This window comes from Capra hircus, chromosome 14 (genome assembly GCF_001704415.2).
Source record: "Capra hircus breed San Clemente chromosome 14, ASM170441v1, whole genome shotgun sequence".
Classification (NCBI taxonomy): domain Eukaryota; kingdom Metazoa; phylum Chordata; class Mammalia; order Artiodactyla; family Bovidae; genus Capra; species Capra hircus.
Window position 1 is genome coordinate 41893167 of NC_030821.1, and position 21046 is coordinate 41914212.

The window sequence follows — 21046 nt, forward strand, 5'->3', positions numbered from 1 at the left end:
GTTTTCATTCTTTTCTTTTCATACCTTTTATCTTAGAAATACAGTGTGCATCTTACACTTAGAGCAGACATCAATCCAGCCTACCCACGCTTCAGGCGGCTAGCGGCAACCAGCTGGCCAACGCTCTGGAGACACCTTCCCTTCTGTACCTAAGAGAATTACATATCCTTTCAACTTGGAGCTCCTTTGCTGTTCAGTCGCTACCAGGTGTCCGACTTTTTTGTGACCTCGTGGAGTGTCCATCAGGCTCCTCTGTCCATGGGATTTCTCAGGCAAGAACACTGGAGTGGGTTGCCATGCCCTTCTCCACAGCATCTTTCCCACCTAGCAATGGAAACTGCATCTCCTGCACTGGCAGGGGCATTCTGACCCATCAGGAAAGCCAATCTCATTTATACTATTGGTTCCTGTAGTGGGAATTTCATTAATTCGAGAAACCATCACCATTTTATTTTAGGCATGATCTTTCTGATCTTAATATATGGAAGAGGACAAAATTCCAGGTATAAGTGATGCTAATTGTGTACCTTCAATGTAAAAACAAATTTGAACAGTGTAAGACTTCATTGATAAATATTCTTTTATCTTGTCCATAATGTTTCAAATTCTTAATAACAACTGTTCCACGGGATAATTAATCAAACACTGCTTCTACAGCATGAGCTCTCCAATGTCTGTCAACACATTTATTGCAGGTTTGCGTGCTCCTGGGTTCTGAGAAGGCGCAGCGGGGGAGACATGCGCTCAAAGGTTTTTAAGACCTACTGAGTGCAGAGAGCTTGTACCCACATGACTTCATTCAAACCTTTGAGCAAACAAGCCAGACAGATAAGGCCATCCCTTTATTATAGGCAGAGACGATTCTCAACGCCGGCTACACGTAACTGCCTGATCAATGCTCAAAAAATACCTTCCCTCGGGGCCTTAGTACTAGAAATCCTGCCTCAGCTCCCAGGGCTAGGGGACCCTACTCTCCGCGTTTCTAAAGGTCTGGGATGATTCACACCGACCACGCGGCAAGGATCTCACGGCTCTGATTTGTGCGAACGAGAGAGGGTCCAATTCGTACGGCAAGGCCTCCCGGGCCGAGGCTTTGAAGGCCACCTGCCTCCCTGAGCCCGCAGAGGCCAACCAGCCATCCGCCCCTCCCGCCACGGCAGCCACGCGCTGCAAAAACTGCCCCAGCCCGGATGTTGCAGCTGCATCCGGAGGCTACCATCCCCACCCGGCCATCTAGCAATGGGCCCTCCAACCCGGCGAGCGAAGAGCCCCCAAGACGCGGAGGCACCCCGCCGCCACTCGGCGGCACTCGTTCAGAGGCCGGCTGCCGTTGTCCGAAGGCAGGGAAAGCCCGGCCCTCCAGAGCCCTGGCTTCCCCGCGGCCCCTTGACCCGGTAGCCTCTCCACGCGCGCCCTCAGGACCCAGGCTGCCGGGTTCGCGCCTTTCCTGCCAATCAGATGCGGATTTCCCCCACGGCCAGCAGACCAATCAGCGCGCGGGTGTCCTCTTCGACCCTTCGGCTCGTCGGCTCTTCGGCCCTTCGGCTCGTCGGCTCTTCGGCCCTTCGGCCCGTCGGAGTTCGGCGTTTCGCAGAGCGTTAAAGCGTGGTTCTCGTTGGTTTAGTTCCACTTTTTTTTTTTTTCAGGCACTTCCGGGTGCTGCGTCACTCCGCAAACCCACGAGTTCCGGAAGCTTGGGGACCGCAGGTTCGGCTTGGAAAAGCCAAGCTTCCCAGAGATGTTTCAGAAACAGTTACTTGGAGCGGGGCGTTTCGCAGACTCCTAAGGTCAGTGTCGCCCGAGAGAGTCGGAGTGTGGACCTGCGGTCTTGCTTACAACTGGGAGGGCGTGGAGTTTCACGACCTTGTAATTGTCGCCCTTTGCTTGTGTCCCTGTTTAATTTGGCTTCCTGTCTTCCTGGAAGAGGCAAAGTCTGATTTTGGGAAAGGCAGTGGAGCAAACCTAAAAGCCTAAAAATAGTCTTAGGATGGCATTAAAAGGAAAAAAGGACAGCTAGATTTGAGTTTCCTTTGCGTTCTGGGAAGTGATTTTCTAAAACATACTTGGAAATCGTTTCCTGTCACTTGGCGGTGGTGAGATTTAACCCTTTTGAACGGCTTAAGAATTACCGAGGGTCCAAACTTTTCTTGATATCTGATGGTTCGTGTATAGCGCTGTTTGGTACCAAAAAGTTGAGTAGGCTTAAGTTTCCAGTATTTTAAAAAGCCTATAAACTCAAAAGCAGTTTTAATTTTCTTGGGGAGAAAAAACTACTGAGAATTTTCTTAGAAAATTGCTTACAATGAGTCCGTTAAATTTAACATTACCTGATAATTAGAATATAAAGGTCATTTTTCTTGTGATGCCTTAAAACTCACTGTTTACTTATTATCGTTTTCCGAAAATACTACATTTAGTGAAAGGGCTGTTCACAGAATGAGTCTAAGTTGTATGTAGACTGTTCACATCTAATGGTATTGGTATTCTGTGATGTCCTTGGAACACTGTATCTGAACAGTAGAAATTACAGGTAGGCTGAGGTTCCATCCACTCCAGTTTACAGTCTGAACGCCTTCCCCTAATGAGTTACCTTTAGTTAAGCCTTGGCAGAATATCTCAGGATGACTATCTTCTCCCTCATCTTGCCCATATTATCCATTTCTTGTATCCAGAAACATTAAAGTTGAGTAGTCTTGAGCCAGAAAGAGATTTGGAAGAAAAGAAAGAGTGGAGTTAGGAATTCTTTATTGACAATACAAGTGAAAAAGAACCTCTTATTTTGTTTTCCTTAGAAATGGGGGGAAAAATAGAAGAGGACATAGCAACGAGCATGCTAGACTCAGTCAAGAGAGTTGAGTTTCTGCTCCTGACCAGCTCTACCTCTTGGCCTTATTCTCATTTTTAGAAATTAGGAGGAGCACTCAATCTGTGGTTTTAAAACTGTTCTGTGGTAGAATTCCTGTAGAAATGTCCTGGAGTCATGCAGAGGAGAGACAAAGCAAGCTGACCCTCAGCAGTGTTTTACAAGAACAGCTATTCTTTTTTGTTCTGCTTGAAAAATAGTAGTACTGTTAAGAAAATTAAATTTGTATCTTAGACTAGATGACATATTTCCTACTGGCCTTAAATTTTTTTTGTAGATTAATTATTCATTTGTATTCAACTTGCATTCATTTGTTACAGGTTTTTAAACAATAAAATGCATGTATGCGCAGTTAATTCATTACCAAAAGCCACAAACGTTTCCATATTCTACCTTATTTAATAGATACAAATTTTAAGTTTAGTGCTTTGTTTTTGATCACAGTTTTTTTTCTCTTTTCCCCCTACTTTTTAATCATATAATTTTTGCTTATTTTTATGCTCATAGCAGTCTTTGCAATAGGGAGGGCAGATAGTTTCCACTTTTGGCAGCTGAACCTTAAAGATGTTAGCAGTTTTACCTAACGTCATTTTACTAGTAAAGTTCCAAGTCCTAGCCTCACGTTTTCCTTAAAGCATAAAGTAAATTTTTAGTTTCTTTGCCTTTTGCCCTCCACCGAGCTCTGGTTCCTGTAGCACAAGACAAAGGAGTCTTTATTCACAGACAGAAGTTCTGCTCTGAGTCACTGGCCTCTTTCTTTCTTCACTTTGTTATCTGAGTTGGACAACCTAGAAACAAATTGGGCGTTCTCTTTTCTCTTTGCTGTGAAATGACAGCATTTTCACACATTCCATGTTCCTCTTCAGTTCCTTTGGAATGTGGAAGAAACCTTAGGAGAAAAGCCCTGACTGTCCCACTTGCCCCACATCTGTATCCTGGCACTAATTTCTGCATGTGTCTAGCACCCTCTGTCCTTCCCTGTGTGTGAGTATGTTCAGTTGCTAAGTCATGCTCGACTCCCTGCAACCCCACAGGCTGTGGTCCTTCAGGCTCCTCTGTGTGTGTGCATTCAGGCTCCTCTGTGGGATTCTCCAGGCAAGAATACTGGAATGGGTTATTATTTTCTCCTCCAGGGGGTCTTCTCAACCCAGGGAAGAAACCCATCTCCTGCATTGGCAGGTGGATTCTTTACCACTTGAGCCACCAAGAGGCCTTCCCATTGTGTACTGTAAATTTCTCATATCTTTTCTCATCTCTGGAATCAAAATGTCCTTTTCTAGATTACTTTTTATCTACTTTCCCTTTTTTTTTTTTTGCAGAGCTCTTCCTTTTTACCCATTTGTCAATAACATGAGATAAAATTTCATCCCAGTTATCTTTTCTAACTATTAAAATCTTAAAAAAAAAAAGGAGCTCTAGAGTAATTCCATTTTGATTATGCACACCTGTTCCTTTCCACGGTCACGTGAGTTGGCATTGCCTTTACTTCCCATATTGCATGTGTTCATAATATTTGTTTGCACCTCCTTTTCTCACCCCCATATTCCTTTGGTTCATTTTTGACATTCAGTTTCTTCAAATGGTTCTCTGACCACACGGAAAGGCGAGAAAAGTAGGTAAGGTGAATTCCAGGCAACGTGGGCAACTTTACCAGCTTCCTTGAATTTCTTCCTCCCATTTGTAGTCCTGAGAGCTTGACTGGCAGTCTGGTCTTCAGAATTATCTTGAGAGAAAAAATTTTGTTTTGAGCTCTGTGATGTTGAATTTGATCCAAGCTTAGCAAATATCTATACTGACTTCCTTTTGTATGTTCCACCATTTTTCTAGCATTTACTAAATCGTCAGCTTGACCTTGAGCACGTTATCAGACCCCTCTTAATTTTTGACTTCTTAAAGTGGACATGACATTAACTGTCATGAAACTGTAAAGAAAACATCTAGTGCCTTCTTCGTAGTATGTATCCCGTGGTACTTCCTCCTCTTCCATTGCTGATACCTCTGTTCCCTTGTGGCTGTTTTCATATTCTCTCGTGTTCCATAAAATGTGCAATTAAACCTGTATTCCAATAATCTTGAAGTCATTTAGAATTCTCTTCTTAGGCAGTTAAATCCTAAAATCTTTTTCCAGATTTATAGAGTACTTAAAGGTCTAGTCGCTCTCAAGTTTCACATGTCTTTTGTTTGTTCATCCTTGGATTGCAGTTTTTGCTGAAGTTCATACCGGTATTCATCATCACTTCGTACTTAGTTCTTAAACAGCCCCATCTGCATGTCCTGCAGTGACATCCTAAGGTGTTTATGTGCAACTATTAGGTCAGCCATCACCTTGTCCATAGAGGAGGCTGGTGCAGGGCATGGCCCCCCCATTCCTCCTCGTGTTATTTCACACACGTCATCTCCCTGCGCTTCAATTTTCTTGCTTTAAAACAAAATACCCAAAGAACCTCTTTCATAATATTGTAAGGATTAAATAATTTAATACTTGATTTTTTTGCAAAGGGCACTTAGCTGTAGTGCTCACTTATTAGCAACTCCATATCCAGGAAGTAAGTAGTATAGGTTTACTGCAGTTGTAAACTCCCAAATCGTTTTGGTTTGTCTTCCATGAGGCTTCGCTGTATTTTTTCTGTGAGGATTGAGTCTGTCTCATGGGTGTTACTGTTCTGATTTCTCTACTTTAGCCTTTTCCTTACTTATGTTTGACATTAACCCTTACTACAGTTGGAAATGACTGTACTTTTACTTTTTATCTTCTCTTCCAGGGTTTTCTAAAATAATTCCCATGATGATTCTAGAGAGGTAGACTTTTCATAAGACTTTTTTTTAACTGCTGTAGAGTATAGTGTGGTGAAATGACTTGTCCAGAGTCACACAGCCTGTTGGTGAACCTGGGCTAGAATACAGAACTAATCAGAACCAGTTTAAGTCTCCTGCCCCGTGTTCACCCAGACATTTGCTCTTTATTTCCACAATGTGCTTACTCCCTCAAAGACTCAGAAGTATCAGTTTTCTGAGAGAAAAGATGAGTGCCACGCTTAAAATGTATTTGTGAAGAAAGGCCAAAGTAATGGGAGATTCGTCCCCAGGTTTAAAAAAAAAGTTTGTGTTACTTTTAGATACTTGAGTAAATATATCATAAGTGAAATAGGTAAGGTGCTCAATTGCATAAGACTGATTATAGTGGTGAAGATTTTAGTCTTTGAGTTGAATTCCCAATTCTCTCTAAATAAAAAGAATAACTTATCGTTGTTCATGTGTTTGAAAAATGTGTGCTATTTAGAAGTTTATCCTTCAGATATATTGTAGAGACATTCTGTTACATACCCACTACTGCTGCTGCTGCTGCTGCTGCTGCTGCTGCTGCTGCTGCTGCTGCTGCTGCTGCTGCTGCTGCTGCTGCTGCTGCTAAGTCACTTCAGTTGTGTCCGCCTCTGTGCGACCCCAGAGACAGCAGCCCACCAGGCTCCCCCGTCCCTGGGACTCTCCAGGCAAGAACACTGGAGTGGGTTGCCATTTCCTTCTCCAATGCATGAAAGTGAAAAGTGAAAGTGAAGTTGCACAGTCGTGCCCCAACTCTTAGTGACCCCATGGACTGCAGCCTACCAGGCTCCTCCGTCTGTGGGATTTTTCAGGCAAGAGTACAAGAGTGGGGTGCCATTGCCTTCTCTGTCAAATGAGCACAGTTGGAGTTTTTATCATCAGATAGCTATAAGCTATCAGGACTTCATTTATACTTGATGAACGAGATGAACAAAACAACAGTGACATGTCACTTAGCAAGGCTGTGGCAGAAGTGGGATTTGAACTTATAGTTGTTGATTTCTAGGCCTGTTCACAGTGCCAGAGGTCACAAGGATGTAATGGGTCTCAGCCATAGGTTTTTTTCCTCTTTTGCGCATGTTCGCAGTGCATTCTGGGAATCAACGCCCTGTTAAAATCTTTATTTGATGCATGTCCCATTTATTAGTGTTGATTTCAATACAATGGGCAGTAAATCTATCTGACTGTACAAAGGAAATAAAATAATTAGGGTAGAGGTTCAAAGCTTAAGATCTCAGGTTGTAGAACTTTATTCATATAACCTCCTAATCTGAAAAGCCAGTTAAGGTTAAAAAAAAAAAACAACTAAAAGGCAGAAATGGTCTCATCCATTTACATCACCAGAACCCTTAAGACAGTGAGGCAGCAACATTGTCATACTGAAAATCAGTCGATGATTGTGGGTCTGGAAAAGAATAGCCTGGCAGAGAGTGTGTGGATGGATTTGAAACCTTAGTGATTGCTTGGGAATCACATGTTTCTGCTGACAAAGTTTGCAAAGACTGTAAATTTAAATGTAGAATTTTTGTCAGCAGTATGCATTGACAAACATGCCTAATGGTAATACATCTAGTACTGAGCATCTTGAAACAGGTCAATAATAATGTGTTTATTGATAGCAGTAATGCCTGAGATGTTACTTGGTATTATAGCTAAAAATCCATGTTATGCCCTTAATCATAATTACATTAATATTGACAGGCCCTTGACAATACCCACATTATTATTGATAGATTTCTGTCAATAACATGTTTTTAAATAAAATATATTCATTCATAATTTGTGCGATACTCAATAAAAGCGCTGGAAGACGTCCTGAGAAATTCTTCCCACTGTAGTGAGATAAAAAGTCCTTCATTTTGGAATGCAATATAGATGACAAAGTTTTATTTGGGGAATGAAAAGCTTAAAAGAAAGGCATGAGTTATTTAAGGGATAAGGTTATATATCGCTGCTCTCAGTAAACGAATTTTCAGTTGTTTTTTCCCTGTGAAAGAAAAGCAGTGTGACATGTCTAGTGATAAAATGTCAGCAGGAGACCTTTTTAATAGTTTTATAGTGCTCAATCATTTTGTCTTAAACATATTTATGTGACAAGTTAATCACAGTAACCCTCGTAGATGCTATACTTTTTATCTGGTCTTGATTTTGCCTTAAGCATCTTCTTCACATGTCCTTAACATAGTATCCTTCACTGAACGTGAATTAACTTAGTGCCAATTGTACTTTTAATTGTTTTTATAAGTCTCTTTGCATGGCCATAAATGTTTTACCTGGGTTAGCTTTTCAGAATCTTAGTATAGTTTGGCAAACGGGGGATGGAGAGGGAGAGGTTGATAGGATTGTGCATTAAAAGAAGGAGATTTCATTGCAGAACAGGATAAAGCATCACCAGATTTTGTCTTGCTGGAAAAATCAATTTGAATTAAATCCGATGGTATTTGTTTCAATTCAAAACAATCCCAACTTTAAAAAAAAATTAGTTTGTATTTTTTTTAAACCATTTAAGTTTGAGCTGCTTTTGTGAAACTAGATAGCAACCTACAAGAACCAATAATAACACAACTTTTAATATTTAAATTTTTGAAAGTAGAAGTAGACCGACCAGTAGTAGGCCTTGGATAGCAATAAGTGTAGCAGAGTCAGGAAAGCACTGGTTTCCAGAAGAGTTGGAGATTTTTGATTCGAAAACATGAGCATGCTGTAATCTTTCTTAATTTCATAGTTGTCAGTGAAGCAGGTCAACTTACTAAGACTTGTTCAGAATGTTATTAATCAACACCTCAGTTAAGGTCCTTGAACAGTCGCAGGAGTCGTATGACTCAGGAGTCCCCAGTTCCAAGGCCACCAACTGGTACCAGTCTGTGGCCTGTTAGGAACCCAGCCGCACAGCAAGAGGTGAGCAGAGGGGTGAACAGTGAGGCTTCATCTGCCGCTGCTCCTCATCCTTCCCCATCACTTGCATTACCACCTGAACCATCCCCACTCCCATCTATGGAAAAACTCTCTTCTACATAACTGGTCCTTTGTGCCAGAAAGGTTGGGGGCCAACTGCTGGAACTGGTCCTTCAGAATTGCAGTTTTCCTTTTCTTAAACTGTGCAATCAGGTTAATCTTTTAAAATTTATATCATGTTAAGTCCCTTCTGTTCAGTGGTTACTCATGGCTACAAAACCAATGCACTTTCCTTAAAACGGAGTCTTTTTTGCAGGGGGTTAACTCGACTGAAGCGACTTAGCAGCAGCAGCAACTCTTCAGCCAGTCTCTCCTGCCAAGCCATTCTGCTCTGGTCACAGCAGACAACTTCATTCTTTACTTCCAAACAAGTGCAGCCAGGTTAGTGGGGATTCATAAGGATGCGGCTCCCGTTGAAACCCATCTCCCTATGTTTCCCAGGTGGACCATGGCTGGAGTCAGTGCTTGCATATTTCTGCAGTTTGTACAGTATTAAATCCAAGTTTTCTCTTTTCTGCCCCAGGGAGTTTTGTGATCCTTCATAGTGTTTTCATATTTTGAGATCCATTCTTTTCTTCAGAGATCAGTGGCTAGTCTTGATTATTGCAACATCCTATTTCTTTAGAAATGCCTTACTAAAAGGAAGTTAACTAAGAGTTAACTATTTGGATCAAACCTCTGAAATGTAGGAGAATGCCTGGCATTTTGTGGGCGCTCAATAAATATTAAATTGAATAGTGATTTGTCAGAGATTTAGAATTCACCGAAACACAAACTTCTTCCATTAGATTGAGAATAACTTTCTGTGATCTAAAGGCACTTATGGCATTTTTTTCTGTGTCCTACACCTGATTCAGCCAAATATTATTGTCCAGTAGTGGAGGGAAAAAGTTCCATAATCAGAAGAGTTTTTTCAATCTCATCAGTTTCTTCTACTCCTGAGCAGTGCCCTTCTCTAAAGCCAATATCCTAGAATAACTGTACCTTCTAGAAAGAGGAGGGGAGAGGAGGAGGAACTGAACGGAGCGTGTTGATGGTAAACCAAGGTTGGATGCTTGTCTTGGACTGCCTGTACCAGGCCCTGTTTGGTGAAGCACCCTCGAGTTAGATGCTGTCAGTGTGCATTCTGGAGAGGTTTCTTTGCTTCCAGATAAACAGGCACAGCCATGTGGATGGAGGTGAGACGACCGAGAGAGCAGGTCACGCTGGGATCCCCCCATCCTCTCAGGATTCCCACCCCAGCATCTCCTCTGATATGATGCAAGAGTTCCACTGGACCTTGTTTCTGCCCCTTCCTCCACACATGCCCACATCACAGTGACATAATGTTCACTGTGTAACTGCCACAATTTATATTTTAATGGTGTAGTCAGTATTTCCTGGAGGGACGGGGGTGGGAATCCTTTTACCACAGGTTGATTGAGGCATTCAGTTCAGTTCAGTCGCTCAGTCGTGTCCGACTCTTTGCAATCCCATGAATTGCAGCATGCCAGGCCTCCCTGTCCATCACCAACTCCCAGAGTTCACCCAAACTCATGATGCCATCCAGCCATCTCATCCTCTGTCGTCCCCTTCTCCTCCTGCCCACAATCCCTCCCAGCATCAGAGTCTTTTCCAATGAGTCAGCTCTTCATATGAGGCGGCCAAAGTACTGGAGTTTCAGCTTCAGCATCATTGTTTCCAAAGAACACCCAGGGCTGATCTCCTTTAGAATGGACTGGTTGGATCTCCTTGCAGTCCAAGGGACTCTCAAGAGTCTTCTCCATCACCGCAGTTCTAAAGCATCGAGTTTTCAGCACTCGGCTGTCTTCACAGTCCAGCTCTCACATCCATACATGACTACTGGAAAAACCATAGCCTTGACTAGACGGACCTTTGTTGGCTAAGTAATGTCTCTTTTTTGGAACATGCTATCTAGGTTGGTCATAACTTTCCTTCCAAGGAGTAAGCATCTTTTAATTTCGTGGCTGCAATCACGACCTGCAGTGATTTTGAAGCCCCCCAAAATAAAGTCTGACACTGTTTCCACTGTTTCCCCATCTATTTCCCATGAAGTGATGGGACCAGATGCCATGATCTTAGTTTTCTGAATGTTGAACTTTAAGCCAACTTTTTCACTCCCCTCTTTTCACTTTCATCAAGAGACTTTTTAGTTCCTTTTCACTTTCTGCCATAAGGGTGGTGTCCACTGTATATCTGAGGTTATTGATATTTCTCTGGGCAATCTTGATTCCAGCTTGTGCTTCTTACAGCCCAGCTTGAGGCATTAGATGAGTAATAATGAAGATTTCAGTCTTTTAAAATGAGATTTGGCAAAATCAGCTGAGTCTTTTTCTTCTAAAGCTCATCCCTAGCCAAAGTAGCAATAATGTAATAGTAATACTGCCTGCCTGTTTCCAAACCACTTATACAACATTGTCTGCTTTAATCTCAGCAACATCTTGAGGTAGCCATTCATTTCCAACTCTTAGAAGAATCTGCTGCTAGTGATTTTTTTAAGATGACTTAGCAGCCAAGAGACCAAGCTGGAGTTTGAGCCTGAGTCTATCAGATTTTAAACCTGGTCTTTCTACTCTGTCCCAGTCACCTGAACAGGATGACAGAGCAATAGGAAGGCAATGGCAACCCACTCCAGTACTCTTGCCTGGAAAATCCCATGGGCAGAGGAGCCTGGTGGGCTGCAGTCCATGGGGCCGTAAGAGTCAGACATGACTGACTGACTTCACTCTCACTTTTCACTTTCATGCATTGGAGAAGGAAATGGCAGCCCACTCCAGTGTTCTTGCCTAGAGAATCCCAGGGACAGGGCAGCCTGGTGGGCTGCTGTCTCTGGGGTCGCACAGAGTCGGACACAACTGAAGCGACCTAGCAGCAGCAGCAGCAGCAGCTCCTACTTTAACACACTGTGATGCATAATAGACAATGCCTGTTCTATGTTTACAATGAAACGAAGTCACAAAAATGACTAAAATGTTGGATACTGAAACCTAAAACAAAACCAAAAAAAGAAACAAATTATTCATCTGGAAGAACAGTTTAATAATAGTCTTTTGCTCTAGTAAAGAGTCTTCTGTAGAGAGGAGATCTAGCCCAGCTGTTCTTAATCTTCACTGAAGCCAGGCCTGGGGTGAAGAAGAGGAAAGAAACAAGAAAAAAGTTAAACTGTAACAGAAGGTATAAGAAAGAATTTTCTGATGATAAGGATTGTTGAATATTGGATTGGTTAGAGAGTGTGTTAAGTCTTCTTTCCTGGCACCCATTAAAAATTCCTGTCTTTACTAACTGTACTTAAGTATGATTCCTCCAGAAATGAGGGATTTGAGATCAGTGATTCCTGTCAGAAGCCAGTCTCTCTGACCAGTTTCTTCCTGCATACAAGTAAGGAACCTGAGAAGAGAGAGCTGCCCTCAGACTCCAGTTTATCAGCAGTGTTCAATCTGAACATTGATTCACTACCAAACTGCTCACTCCACCACGTATGAGTTCAACAGACCTTTACTGAGCAACTGCTACAGCTGGCCCATCTTTGCAGTAAGTTCTATAAAGATTACCAAGAACTGATTGTGACTCTAATATCTGAAGATACATAAGTTGGCACAACTGGCCCTCTTAACACATGCCATAAATTTCATCTGCTACTCAACTGAAATGAAGAAGGAAATGGCAGCCCACTCTAGTATTCTTGCCTGGAAGATTCCACAGAAGAGCCTGATGGGAGTCCATGGGCTCACAAAGAGTCAAACACTACTGAGAAACTGAGCACACAACTGAAAAAAATTACCAGTCCATCCGCTTCAGTACTGGGGGCAGGGATGGCGTGACGGGAGAAGGCTGAAGTGCTGGAGTTGATGTCCAGTACAGCCTGAGCTTTTCAAGAGTACTTTGACAAATAAGAGAACTTCCTTTATCTTGTTTACCACAGGATACAAAACCTGGGAAACATGCCGAGTTGTCCAGACTGTCACAGTAGAGGAATTGTATATACCATATTTTCACCTATCCTGAGCGATTATAGAATTTTGCATGAGGAAAAGTGAGTTAGGTATCAGTCTCTGTTGATGGCAGGTACCTTGAGAAGCAGCCATGAGGCAGTTTCCCTTGACTAGTTTATGGTTAAGTTAGGGAAAGGTGTATTCAGATGACTGGAGTGAGGACCCCAGCACACAGCACAGACAGTTGCTGTGATAGTTAGAGATGGTGACAGTGGGAATTGGAGAGAGAATTGTGAAGCAGATGTTGAAATAGGGTTGCAATGTACTTGGGGCTGGCAGGAGGAGATGGTAGAGAAGCTAAGTGTTTGGGTACATGAGAAAAGGCATAGAGGCAGGACCAGAAGAGAGTCAGTTAAAATTTCTTTGGTTTTCCCTGGTGATCCAGTGGTTAAAACTTTGCCGTTGTCCAACCCAGACAGTGCAGTTCCATCCCTGGTCAGGAAGCTAAGATCCCACAGGCCTCTCAGCAAAAAAAAGAAAAAAAAAAAAAGAAATAGAAGCAATAATGTAATGAACTCAATAAAGACTTTAAAAAATTGTCCACATCAAAAAAGTCTTTTAAAAGTAAAATAAAGACTCTTCAGTGAATAACTGGTTATATGGTTAAAAAGAAGGACACAGAAAGGCTATAATCTAAACAGTTTGTACTTGATCCTGGGGTCAGTGAGGTAAGAGATGATTTGGTAAATCTGAACAAATAATTGTCTAGATTTTGATTTGCCTATGAGGTTTTTTTAAATAATGTTTTAGTGGTTTTTTTTCTTAATTATATTTCTTAAATACATCAGGGTTTCTTTCAGTGAGTTGGCTCTTTGCATCAGGTAGCCAAAGTACTGGAGCTTCAGCTTCAGCATTAGTTTTTCCGATGAATATTCTGGGTTGATTTTCTTTAGAATTGACTGGTTTGATCTCCTTGCTGTTTAGGGAACTCTCAGGAGTCTTCTCCAGCACCACAGTTTCGAAAGTGTCAGTTCTTTGGTGTTCAGCCTTTATCATGATCCAGCTCTCACATCTGTACATGACTACTGGTAAAAACGTAGCTTTGACTATATGGACCTTTATTTAATTACATAAATGACGTATTTAAAGAAGATTTTAAATTACATAAAATGTGAGAAAAACAATCACTAATGATTTTTTTGCATAAAGATTGAAAGTCTTTTTCTGTTGAGACAGTTCTGAGATTTTATGCAGTTGTCTTTTAAGAATCTTGCAATACCATGTAATTCTGCTGCTGCCCGACTTGTCCATCGATTTGCCTGCTTCCTTGTGCAGACCCAGGTTGGCGTCTTCATTTGCATCCCAAGCACCTGCAGAGCTAGGATACATTGATGCTCATAGACTTTGTGAAATCTGTGAGTGGTCTCAGTCTCACAAGGACTACATAGTAGCAGAAAGAGAAAACTGAATCAGAGTGAGATCTGTAAGAGCCTCTGCAGATCTGTGGACAAAAACCAAGCAAAAAAGACAGGAGGACTGGCGTGCAGCATTGAGCCGTGTGGGCGACAGGCCCACAAAATCGTGAATTTTGCCTGGAAATGGACTAGCCCAGTCATTCGCAACGTCAGCAGGGAACTTGCTAGAAATGCAAATTATTGGTGCCCATTCCAGAGGACATCAGGAACTCTGGAACTGAGGAGCGCAGTCTGACAAGTCCTGCATGTGATGGTGATTAATGCTCAGGTGTGAAGGCCACTAGACTACAAGCAGAGAGACAACAGGACTGTGATACACAGACCCGAGCAGAGAAAGCTTTGAAAGGTCAGAGGTTGGTGATGGCAGTGATCGTGACCCATGAAACGCTACAGTGACTGGAGAAGGAAACCAAGGGAATAAGCTTATATTGTACAAAGAAAGTTGGATGTGCTGTGAATGGGCAGGACCTACCTTATCTTTAGACGACTGTCTTCCTGATCTTAGCATTTAAATAGATCAAGTAGATTTAAAATAGATCAGTCCCATCAGAGGGGCTCACACAAAATCTCCTCCCCAAATCTATCTCCCATATATCCTCAGAACTTCCTGCTGAGCTTTTCCACTTAGCTGTCTCATAGGGGCCTCAGCTCTCTAAAACTGCCCAGATTTATTATCTTCCCTTCAAGCCTATATCTCTGCATATGTTTCCTATTTCAGAGAATTGGACTACCATCCACTCCATTACTCAAGTCAGTTATTCTTGGCTTACTTCTCACTGAGTCGTGTCCATCCTTCCATTTCGTAGCTTTCAAAGGTACCTATTTTTCTCCATCCCCACTGATACCCTTCTAATTTAGACTATCATTAGTTCCTCACTAAATCATGTTAACAATCATCTTAATTGGTCTCTCTGCCTCCAGTCTTTCAGCCTGTAATCCATTCTCTGTGTGGCCAGAACACACTGTTTGAAATGCAGAGTTGATCAGTTCTTTCCTTACAGCTATGTGGTGTCTCCCCATTACCTTCTTGATAAAATGCAGCCTCCTCAAAGGTGGCTCTTAGCATCAGTCTTTCCTTTCCAGCCTGATCTTTTGTCCTGGCTCCTCCCATCCTTAGCACCCTCTGTTCCCTCTGTAGGAGTGGTTTTCTTGCCTATCTTTACCCTCGTGACACTGCTGATCCTTCAGGTGCCTACCTTCAGAAGATCTTGCCTCTTCCGTGAAGCCTTCTTGGACCTTCTGCGGTCTAGTTGTAAGCACGATGTTCTTAAGTTCCCCTTGCACATCACCTTTCACATCTTGTAATTGCCTATTTATTATTTTCTGCAGTACACTCTTGCTTCATCCCTCTTCCCAGTCACACGATTATGATCTCCACAAGGGTTGGGACTGTGTTCTCCCGCTTTATCACGGGCTTCTGACACATTCATTGGGAAAAAGCCGGTGAGCAACAAACATGTTGAAAGATGTGGCAATCAGCAGTCGAGATATGGTAACTCAAAATCGTTTGAAAGGTTATTGGGTGGAAATTTGTATTTTCTACCACTCCCCCACTCCAGACTTTCATCCTGTTTCTTGTTCCACTCATCTTGAATTTGTGGGAAGCATTCCCTATACCAAGCACTGGGCTATTTGCTAAGAATCAACTGTAAGAAGACTCAGTCTTTGCTATAGGGTTTATCCTCCAGTGGAGGAAATAGACAATTGAAAAGTAGTTTATGTAGAGTAGGGACATCATGAAAGAGGAAGGACAGAGAGCTAAAGAAACAGCTAGAGAGGCAACTAAATTAGAAGAAGTGGTCCCTAAGCTAGTACTCAAAAACTTAGTTGTTTAGTCACTAAGTCACATCTGCCTCTTTTGCAGCCCCATGGACTATAGCCCACCAGACTCCTCTGTCTATGGGGTTTCCAGGCAATGTGAGTTTTCCAGTTAGAGAATGGGAGCAGATTGTTCCAGATGAAGGGAACAGACAACAAATGTCCAGGAGTGAACAAGAGAAGGGAGCACTTTGTAACTAGAGGGTGAGGCATGAGGAAAGCAGCCTTGGGGGTCCACTTGGGAAGGGTCGTGTTTTCACAGTGTTGCAGTGTGGGACAGGCACTGAAGGAGGCGGAAGGGAAGATGAACATTAGATACCATCCAGTGGGGAGCTCAGAGCAGCCAGAATGAGAAAAGGCTGGGAGGGGATAGAGTCATGAATGGATAAAAGAAGGGGAACCCTGTCCTGACCCGTTCCTTTCCCTACAGCTCTTGGCTAGCGTGAGGCACGGATTTCACAGAATTCCTGTCCCCTCTGTCCATTGTCACTTGTGTGTCAACAAGAGTTTTCCAGCTCTAAGTTGGGAAGACAGTACAAGATTGCGAGTGTTCGATGATGTTTTCTTTGTGTGTGTGTGGCCGGGGGCGGGGAGTTTTGGGGCAAAATGAGGATTGCAGCCCGGGAGACAGCATTTTAGATAGCTCTGAGAAACTGCTCCATCAGTGATGGTTTCTGATTGTACTTCTTCCTAGAGACCTTCAAAGAAGGCATGGCTTCCAGAGACGAGAATGCAGAGCGGACAAACAGAGTGCTAAGAATCAGCCAGTTGGATGCACTTGAACTAAACAAGGCCCTGGAGCAGCTCGTTTGGTCCCAGTTTACTCAGTGCTTTCATGGATTTAAGCCAGGGCTGTTAGCCCGCTTTGAACCAGAGGTGAAAGCATTCTTGTGGCTTTTCTTGTGGAGATTCACCATCTACTCTAAAAATGCCACAGTGGGACAGTCAGTGCTGAATATTCAGTACCAGAACGATCTTTCCCCAAACCTGAGCTACCAGCCACCGAGCAGAAATCAGAAGCTCTGGTATGCTGTCTGTACAATTGGTGGCAAGTGGTTAGAAGAACGATGCTACGATTTGTTTCGGAACCGTCACATCGCGTCCTTCAGGAAAGCCAAGCAGTGCGTGAATCTGGTGGTCGGACTTCTGAAGTTAGGCGGGTTGATTAATTTCTTGATCTTCCTCCAAAGGGGCAAGTTTGCAACTTTGACTGAACGTCTGCTGGGCATCCATTCTGTCTTTCACAAGCCCCAAAGTGTCCGAGAAGTGGGCTTTGAGTATATGAATAGGGAACTCCTCTGGCACGGCTTTGCCGAGTTTCTAATTTTTCTCCTCCCCCTAATCAATGTCCAGAAGTTGAGAGCCAAGCTCTCTTCATGGTGTGTCCCGCTGACCGGAGCCCCAGGCAGTGACAGCACGCTGGCAACCAGTGGCAGACAGTGTTCTCTGTGTGGGGAGTGGCCCACCATGCCTCACACCATTGGCTGCGAGCATGTCTTTTGTTACTACTGCGTGAAAAGTAGCTTCTTATTTGATGTGTCCTTCACTTGTCCTAAGTGTGGCACAGAAGTCCATAGCCTGCAACCTTTGAAATCGGGCATTGAGATGGCAGAAGTGAGTGTCCCTTAGAAACTAAAATTGTTTGCTCTGAGAAGAACTGCTGCTGCTAAGTCAGTTCAGTCGTGTCTGACTCTGTGTGACCCCATAGACGCCAGCCCACCAGGCTCCCCCGTCCCTGGGATTCTCCAGGCAAAAACACTGGAGTGGGTTGCCATTTCCTTCTCCAATGCATGAAAGTGAAAAGTGAAAGTGAAGTCGCTCAGTCGTGTCCGACTCTTCGCAACCCCATGGACTGCAGCCTACTAGGCTCTTCCATCCATGGGATTTTCCAGGCAAGAGTACTGGACTGGGGTATTATGTCTAAATCCTTAGCATGAGTCATCCTGAGTGTACTACTTAGATATGTTTTATGAGGACACGTGCTTCTCAGCCACTGCCTTCTGTTCCTTCGCAGGCACAACTACATTCTACTCACACTGGAAACCACATGATCCTAAATATGTGATATAAATGGTAACATGCTATTTTTTTTAATCATTGGGTTTAATTTTTAATGTCAAGAATAATGGGCAGTTTTGGGGGTTTTTTGTTTTTTTTTTTTTTAATAACAAATGACCACTAAGACTGTGCCTTCATTCTGCCACTTCCTGGAAAGAGGGGAGACTAAAAATAAAAGATTATGGAAACTCTGGGCTGATTGTACATTTATTTTCAGAAATGACACCAGAAAATTATACAATAACAATGAGTAAGACCTGTTGTTTGAAACTTTCAGACCCAATGTCCCGATTGTAATTGTAAGCTTTTCTCTGAAGCCAGCTTTTAAGGGGTTCTGTCTGCTTCATTCTCAGAGCTAATGACAGCCACCAGAGGCCCAAGATTTCTATCCTACCATCTTCCTGATCACACTGGCCAAAGAGCTTCTCACCTAATAGTCTGGCAGAGTCCAGGAGCCCACAGTCATTGGTCAGCCTGAAATTGTGTGCACATTCCTAAACCATGATGTTTAGGATGTTCCCAATCCCTCAACTGTGGACGATGCACCGTCACAAACACCCCAGGAACCTAATACAGGACAGGAAGCAGTTGACCTCAAGCGCTAGTTAGGAGCATGGTGGCCGCTGGGCAGGGGAGAAGCGGTAGACCTTGCCCAGTCTCCGTTTGCCCTCTATCCTGTAGGTCTACACCCACCTCTAATTTTACCAGTCATCTAGTCTGACAAGCATGTTAGCAACTGAATGGTCATCTCAGATTGCAGATTTGAAAGGATGAAATAAGGTCAACAAGATTTTGTTCTACCAACAATTTTTTTACAGTGTTATTTTGATAGCATTTTCTGAGCAGGTGCCCACATTATCATAATTTTAACATGAAAACACAATACACATGCTAACAGTTGTCAGTATTATGGATGGGGGCGGATACTTTCTACAGACCCTCATGGCACTTAGTACAAAATATATATTTTTAAATTTAATATCTGCCACCTCCACTAAGTGATATCCCCCCATGAGGTCAGAGACTATAGCTCTTCTGCCCATCACTGGATAGTCAGACCCTGCCTCTTGTTCCGGGGTACTGAGACAGACATCTTGTGAGCCAGTGGCGAAACCTATCACAGATTGGGTTCTGTGGTGGGAAAGGGTTTGAAGTGCAAGATACTCATTAGGGAGTCCTATGCCTGTGAAAGTAAATGGTGAAGAAGCAGGAATAAGCTGAAGAACTTGTCCAACCCAGAGGAGAGCCCTGGAGCATTTGAAGGCCTCGATGTCCTAGGTGGAGCCAGAGCAGTCAGGCTTTTGACCTCCACCTGTCAGATGCTGGCAGTGGCCACTCAGGAGGGTACAACCTCAGGGCTGGCAGCTCTGTTCCCGAGGCAGCCTGCTGCGCTGATCCCCCACCATCCCCACAGCTGGGCTGCAAAGCCATTCCTAAAGGGTCAGCTGGATATCACACCTGACCCTGCTCTCCATTCTTTTACTTCTTAGTTATCCACATTTGTTTTTCCTGCTTGTAAGGATTCTTGGCAAAGAGCACACTGAGGGCAGCTGGTGTGCAGCTTCTCATCAGTGGGTGACATTGAGTGCAGCCTAAGGGAGCTTCAGCTCACCCCAGAGACAGGCCTGCTGGGCAAGCTGCAATGACAGGCCCAGACAGCACCGAGTCCCTGCTGCCCCAGGGCTGCCAGGGGACTTGGTTGAACCCCGGTGCTTCTGTTCCCACTCCCCAGTGGCTGCAGGGCTCCAAGTTCATGACCACTGGGTCGTATCTAGCTACATCATATATTTCCACTTTGGCATTCAGAACCCAACATTCAGCCCTGAGTGTCCTCCTTTGGGAAAATAACTTCTACACTAACATTTTTCTTCTCCCTCCCGTGCACCTGGTTCTCAAGTCAGGTTTGCTCCTTGTGTGTTTAGTGTGTCCAAGTGGCTTCAGTGACCATGTCTAAAAGACCTGTTCCCTCATTCCCAGCTCCCCTGCCTTCAATACTTAGTGTCCGTGGGGTTTGGACAAGTTTATTTAACTTCCCTGAGTTTCAATTTGCCCAGCCTATGAAATGGACATTTAGTAATGTTGACCTCTTAAGCCTGTAACTGAGGCTTCCCTGGTGGCTCAGACGGTAAAGCGTCTGCCTGAAATGCGGGAGACGGTTCAATCCCTGGGTCGGGAAGATCCTCTGGAGAAGGCAATGGCAACCCACTCCAGTACTCTTGTCTGGAAAATCCCATGGACAGAGGAGACTGGTGGGCTATAGTCCCTGGGGTCACAGAGTCAGACACAACTGAGCAACTCCACTAAGACTGTAATGGGGAATTAAATAGCGTATCATTCTTTCAAAAATTATTTCTCGAGGCCCTACAGGCATTCTTCGGTACTCAGAGATGCATTCATGAATAAAACAAAACCCTGGCTTTCATGGAGTTTACCTTCTTGAAGGGGTGATAGACAATAAACAAATGTTGTAAGATTGTTTCAGATGTTAGAATACTTTGAGAAAAATAAAATAGACTGAGAATGGAGAGTGACAAGGGATGCTGTATTGAATTACATGCCCCTGGAAGTCCTCTCTGAGAAGCTGAAGTTTAAAAAGATCTGAATGAAAAGAGAAAGCCAAGCAGAGGAGGGGTGCCAGGATAAGAAAATGGCAAGTGTCCCAGGTCTCAGATGAGCATCCATCACCTGTTCTGAGAAAGCAAGAAATCAGAGCGAACAAGACTGGGATATGAGGCAATGAGACAGGGGGATGCCAGGCCAGCCCATGCAGGCCACGGTGAAAAAGTATGTGAATTTATTCCAAGTGTGGTTTTTCTGGTGGCTCAGACAGTAAAGGATCTGCCTGCAATATGGGAGACCTAGGTTCTATCCTTGGTTTGGGAAGACCACCTGAAGAAGGGAATGGCAACTCACACCAATATTCTTGCCTGCAGAATTACATAGACAGAGGAGCCTGGTGGGCTACAGTCTGCGGGATCATTAAGAGTCAGACACAACTGAGTGACTTTCACACACACATTCTAAGTATGAGGAAACCGCCGGAAGACTTTAAACCAAGAAATGGCATCAAACACATTCTTTTAAAGGATCACAAAAACTGATGTGTGTAGAATTATGAGTAAAAG

At 43.5% G+C, this 21046-nt stretch overlaps 1 protein-coding gene across 2 annotated transcripts; it reads left to right on the forward strand.

The window, feature by feature from the left end:
* Positions 1641-18109, forward strand: PEX2 (peroxisomal biogenesis factor 2). 2 transcript variants are annotated; one of them, XM_005689111.3, is made up of 3 exons: positions 1642-1787; positions 8895-9019; positions 16558-18109. In XM_005689111.3, the coding sequence occupies exon 3, from the start codon at positions 16575-16577 to the stop codon at positions 17490-17492; it is 918 nt and encodes a 305-aa protein (XP_005689168.2). In that variant the 5' UTR covers positions 1642-1787; positions 8895-9019; positions 16558-16574; the 3' UTR covers positions 17493-18109. The 2 variants fall into 2 exon arrangements, with proteins under 2 accessions (XP_005689169.2, XP_005689168.2); XM_005689112.3 differs by lacking the exon at positions 8895-9019 and having other exon boundaries at positions 1641-1787; positions 16560-18109.